Source organism: Amblyomma americanum, chromosome 10 (genome assembly GCF_052857255.1).
Source record: "Amblyomma americanum isolate KBUSLIRL-KWMA chromosome 10, ASM5285725v1, whole genome shotgun sequence".
NCBI lineage: Eukaryota > Metazoa > Arthropoda > Arachnida > Ixodida > Ixodidae > Amblyomma > Amblyomma americanum.
Window position 1 is genome coordinate 88846728 of NC_135506.1, and position 5687 is coordinate 88852414.

The 5687-nt window shown below is 44.9% G+C and overlaps 1 protein-coding gene and 1 long non-coding RNA gene across 2 annotated transcripts; one reads left to right on the top strand and one right to left on the bottom strand.

Moving 5' to 3' along the window:
* Window positions 1-566: 566 nt before the first annotated feature.
* On the bottom strand, window positions 567-4173 carry LOC144108536 (uncharacterized). The gene is made up of 3 exons (XM_077641749.1): window positions 4081-4173; window positions 993-1108; window positions 567-752 (listed from the first exon to the last, which is right to left on the bottom strand). Exons 1-3 carry the CDS (start codon window positions 4133-4135, stop codon window positions 567-569), a joined length of 357 nt encoding a protein of 118 aa, XP_077497875.1. The 5' UTR covers window positions 4136-4173.
* Window positions 4174-4486: 313 nt separating this feature from the next.
* On the top strand, window positions 4487-5129 carry LOC144107971 (uncharacterized). Its single transcript, XR_013309448.1, has 2 exons — window positions 4487-4893; window positions 4967-5129. It is a non-coding gene; the product is annotated as an uncharacterized LOC144107971 (long non-coding RNA).
* Window positions 5130-5687: the final 558 nt, after the last annotated feature.

Below are 5687 nucleotides of genomic sequence, written 5' to 3' on the forward strand. Positions count from 1 at the left end.
TTGACTGTACTTTTATCTAGTTTATTACCCAGAATGATATTGAAAAGCGTCTCTTCCAAAACAGTATAGAACTTAGCAGTAGGGTTGTAATCTAGGAGACGGTAAAATGAGCTGCTATCTGTAATCTGCCTTTCGGCTTCAGCGACATAATCAGTTATGTTCATCACCACGATGACACCACCTTTGTCTGCGGGCTTTATAACAATCTCAGAAACCGAAGAGCATAGGGGATTTTTTTAATATGTGGTGTTGATCGGTGGAGATAATTAGTACAAATTTTATTGCTTACGCTTCAACTCTGACGATGATTTCGCGCGTCTGATGGCAGCTGCTTTTCGCGATGAAGGTGCGATCCTGATAGATTGTTGAACAGTTCGATTACGCACTGGGGTCTTCCTTTGGGCCGAAACTGGGTACTACACTAAGATCTCAACTCTATTTACTTTTCCTACAGAGTACATCGAGGAACCCTCCGCAATTGTCCTCATACTTCTGCGGTGTTCATGGAGGCGTTAGAGGAAGTGATTGGACGTGCGAATTTTCTTTAATGCAGTACCTCTTACTTTTTATTGATCGAAGTTCCAAGCGTTGATTTCCCGTCTTGGGTCCGAAGGTGTGACGGTCTGGAAGTCTGTAAAGACCAGCTGCCTGTTGACCCCCACCCGGTTCAGCACCGGCATCAACACCTGCGCGAACTTCCGTGATCCGGCGGCAGAAAAGTGAACACTGTCCCGAAAGATTGAGCGCCAGTTCTGCAAAAGAAACGAAAAAAAGCACATCTGAGCAAAGCGCCGGTGTCTGGCTTCACGATTCGAGGCAGTTCATAATATTTACATGCAGTTAAGAAAAGTAAATTCAAAAGGAGGGGTGTTTCGTCGCGTTGCATTCATGACACACCTGCCAAGTAAACTGCTGACAAGTCGTAAGAATGCTCCAAGAATTTTTGCATCACTAAAAAGGGCATGAGCTTGAAACATGCATTGTGTACTTACTGGTTCAGACAACAACCTGCTGAAGGAGTCGAAGACGTGCACACCATGTTTCGTGCCGACGTCGGCGCAAACTTTCGCTAACTTCTGCATTCTCGCCTGGAACACGGTGGGTCGGCCTGCATTTGGCCGCGTCGCAAAATGTTACTGAGAAAATTTAAGACTACTTACATAATCAAAATGCGAAAGCCTGGTTTTTATTTCTATTTCATTTTCATTTTTACTTTATTTTCCAATTTCTTTGTAATTACACGCCTACACATTAGCATATAGTCGTAAGGCAAGGAATACACTAGGTTCACCTTTATTCGCCAAAAAGCAACGCGGTTTTGTGGCGTAGGGGTTTCATTCCCGCCTCTCAATCTGAGAGGATGGGGCTCAATTCCCCGCACCTTCGGAATCAGTTTTATTTTTTTTAATAGCACGGTGACGTAAATTGGGTTATTCGGGACAGCTCTTGCTGGTGAACACCGACGCCGGCTTTCATTGCCGACGAGCCATTCAATGCTTTCGCATTAAAAATAATGGCATTTTGAACCTCGCTGAAGCCCGAACAGGCCTTTTACAGATAGTGAGAACAAAAGCTTACGCAGTTCGTCGTATAGTTCGAGATGCTCATGAGCTTATTAACCAAGAACAATGTTCAGGGGCAGGTACTTAGCATATAAACTCAAACTGCTGTAATCTGTCCAGTTATGATTGGACCCTGAGGACAAATCTATTAATCATTGTTCTCGCTAAAACCAGATTTCGTGGTTCTTCCAGGATATATTAACGTAAGCCCTCAAGCAGAAAAGCTACTGATGGCTAAGAAAATTTAATTTAAAAGTGTTCCCGCCACACAATGCAAGCTCATGACGTCCACAAAGAGAAGGGCTGGTTGCCGCCGTTGTGCCCACGACGAAAGCGACGAATTTAGTAGAATAAGGAAATTAAACAAGCAATCGAGCAACGACGAGTGGCTTCGAGAGAACACAGAGAAACAAAGAAGGCGGGTTTTCTCAGGATTATATAGGCAGAAAGTCGGAATCTTATCAACAAAATAAACTAAGTGAAAATCCTCGTGGTGCAAGTAAGTGTGGACGAAGAAACCTCTGGAGGCATATAAGCTCTCTGGATAAAAATAAAGAAAAAGGAACTGATCCAATATAATGAGATTTCACATATGGACTACGCTGTTGAAACACATTGCGTCAGTTTATAGCTGAGACGCCGATACGGACCGCCGATAGGGTAGGCTCCCAGAGTGAAGATGCAGCACAGGACAGCATAACGTAAAGTAGCTTAGGACTGACCCATTCTAACTGGAAACATGCGGATGCAAATGTTCCTAACTGCACAACCATATGATAGGAAATCCCAATCAGGCTTATTAATGGACTCTTAGTGGAGAGAAACAAATTACGTGTCGCCCTACCAAAAATCGAGAGTTTGTGGGGGGCAAAAGTGTGAGAATAGCGCTGAATAGTTGGCATGTGGTTTTCCAGCAATGCGCACTATGCTTATAGGTACTCAAACAAACGCCATCATCTCATCAGAGCACCCCGTGCGTTGAACTGCCAGTCTCTCGCGCTGGATTTGGGTCTCATCGTCTTCATCAACTTTCATTTGCGAGCAGTGTAGCTTCGTTTTTCAGCAGCGCAAGGGACAAAGGACAAGACAAGTGCACAGACATGGCGCCGTGTCTGTGCACTTGTCTTGTCCTTTGTCCCTTGCGCTGCTGAAAAGCAATGTCACACCCACTTGCCCAAGCTTTAACAGTATCATTGTAGCTTCGCTGGCCGCTGCATTAAAGTAGTACGTCATCGCCGCAGCCGAACACCCTGCATGCTTGATTTTGCATTCAGTAGTCTAAGTGCTTTGCCTAATTTTTTAGAAAAAATTTGCGGAATCAGCTGCGCGGTAGCATTTACCTAATAAAAGTTTCGTATAAGAAATCACGCTAGCTGTTCACATTACTTCGAGATAGGAATCGGTGTCAATGACAAATGCTGTTATTTTTATTCCTAATATTACTCCGCCCCCTCGCCTGTGAGGACGATCAGGCCTGTGTATGTTGATCTCACTGGAGCCTGAGAGAACTTCGTGATCACCAATATTGGGGTTGCAGCCACGTTTCAGTGAATATGATAACTTCAGAATCACTGTCCACGCTCTCAGAAAATGCAGTCATTAGGTGGGAAATATCTTGGGGGGGGGGGAGGGGGGAGTCTGGTTTTTCTAACTAGTAATTGGAGGGTGGTAACCTGGCTCAACTATTTTAAAAAGGTAAAGCTCGCCAGTCGCATTAAAAGCATTCGAACGAACCTTCATATTATGCCTGAGCTGCCGTTTTAAATAGAGGAAATTCCAAGCCGTTGTAAAGCGGCTCTCGGATTCACCACTAAACCGATCATAGAAAGAAGAATCGACCTTCTTTTCGCTTCTTATAGTTTCAGGTAAAAGAGCTTCGTGGTCCCTGGCCCATGTTGCTCCTCAGGTGACCAGCACATTCCTTGCATGCCACTTCATTTGAGGATATCAGCATCGCTTATGCCACTAGAGATACGTCCAGTCTTGTTTATTTAGTCTGCTTTAGTGTAGTTCAAGGCGGATGTATTTCAGGCATGCGCGCGTGTTTCATTGCGTTAGCGTGGACTGCGCGCGTGCTTTCTTCGCTTATTCACGTGTGGAACTTCGCTCAGCATGCACCAATTACCTCAGAGAGATCGGTCCAGGCAGCAGTCGGAAATTCTTACTATAAATTATTTTCCACAGTTTTTGTCCCATTCATGGTATTCAATGTGCCGAAGAAAACTAGTCCAGAACAAACCCTTAATCGAATAAGTGCGATCTATGAACAAGTGTGACGAATGTGTGCGGTCTACATTAAAGGAATAGCGTAAATGACAGTGGCATTGCATGGCTGTGCAGTGACGCTCTCGCGTCAACAACTGGACGACTCATGCTGTTCTTCTTAACATTAGAAAAAAAATACTGCTCAACACAGTGCACCCTCTAAACCTTGCGTAAGTAAAGCTCTCCTCAACAGCTCGGAGTGTTTGTCCAAGCATGACAAACGTACGCCCCCAACTCTAAGTACTCCATTCACCTTTTGTTCCTGTAACGATGCTCCACTTGTCTTCGTCCAGCGGCGGGGGTGTCATGAGGATGATCTTGCTCTCAGGAATTCCACACTCCTGCACAGCGAGAACGTGGCGTTGATCTTATTTTTTTGTTCTTTCATTCACTTCAGCGTTCAGTTATTTCTTCTGCTGCGCACCGACTACGGCTTCGAGTTGGTCGAGAGAAAATGGACGAGGCCGTAAAAAACTCCGGGCCTGCACATTTCTGTCGCGTTCAGAAATCTACAAAGAAGAGGGAAAAATTTACCTTCGTTATGCGACGCAAATTTGAGACAATTCCTCTTATTTTTATCGAGTTATCTGTATACAAATGTTCTTTCTAGGCAAAATTTCGTGAAAGCAGAAATTATGGTTGCGTTTTAAACGCTTAACACTTTCCTGCCCGCGCCTATTCCCATCGACAGCCCGCTATCGATGGTTTCAAATTCGTATTTTCCCGCTTTGGAAGTGTTCTTGGACAGCTAGCGCCATCCAGTGGGTAAAAAGAGAACCTTCCGTTCAGTTTTGCTTTGCATTTTGTTTTTTCCGTCACGCGACTATTTTTAAAGCCCCTTCGGAGTCACGTGACTGGCGCTCCTTGTTTACATCATGGCGGCGACGCCGTGCGCCGCAGCTGCACGGAAACTGCGCGTTTCCACGGGAAGTGATACATCTGTGAGCTCGTTTTTGCCACGGGAACAGCAGCAGTGATGACTAAGAAGGCGACTTTGGTTCATAAGACTTTAGCACGGACAGTGAAATTCCGTCAAACCGACCCGGAACGTCAACAGCCATGCCTGGTAAGTTCCGCTTTTGCTGCGCGCTGGTCGGAAGAGATCAGGTTGTTTTGAAGGTCACAACTCTTATCTGCAGGGTGTCACCGTGTTTCAGGCGGGATTGCTCTTCGCCGGCAGCGCAGAGAGTCGTGTTTTCGGCTAGAAGACAGCCAGGCGTCGACCTCGGCGTTGCGCGCCGGAGTGCTGCACGGCGCTTCTTCAGAGCCGTCGATTTCTTCCTCCTATTTTTCCCCACAAAATCATCAGTGAGATATGCAGGAACACGAACAAGTATGCGTGGATGCATATCTTGTAGAAATCGTCCTACAGCGAAAAAGATGGATCTTGGCGAGAGGTCACTCCAGAAGAGATGACAAACCTCAAGTGCTGCAGCACAAGCCCCAAAAATGGAAAAATACCGAAACTGCAAATTGTGCTACAAAGAAATAAAGGTCGAACAAAAGAAAAATGTTCTTTGCGAGACATGCGTGGCAAACCTCTCTTTCACGGCAACGAGGAACTGTATCGCGCGGTGGCACGATAGTCGGTGGGCTACTGTGTCCTTGCCTACCTCAGCGAATACTGTACATAGAAAGCTGAAATTTGCTGCAGTGTTACATCAGTCCCTGTTGTAAAAAACTTATATCCTGAAATTTTTTTATGTTTTGTTTGTGTGAAGAAACTTTGATGTTTTTGTGCGTTTTCTCTTTGTGAATGCAAATTTTTTCATAATAATTTTTTTTTTGATCACATACTTAATAAGCCGGTTGATTGAAACTTATACCATTGCGAAGACAATTTCATCCTCTATAATTTGA

Coding starts and splice junctions, on each gene's coding strand:
- LOC144108536 (XM_077641749.1), bottom strand. CDS start 4,135: ATGACACCCCCGCCGCTGGACGAAGACAAGTGGAGCATCGTTACAGGA. Junction 1,109..4,080: donor CATCGTTACAGGAACAAAAG/GTGAATGGAGTA, acceptor GGCCAAATGCAG/GCCGACCCACCGTGTTCCAG. Junction 753..992: donor GCAGGTTGTTGTCTGAACCA/GTAAGTACACAA, acceptor TTTCTTTTGCAG/AACTGGCGCTCAATCTTTCG.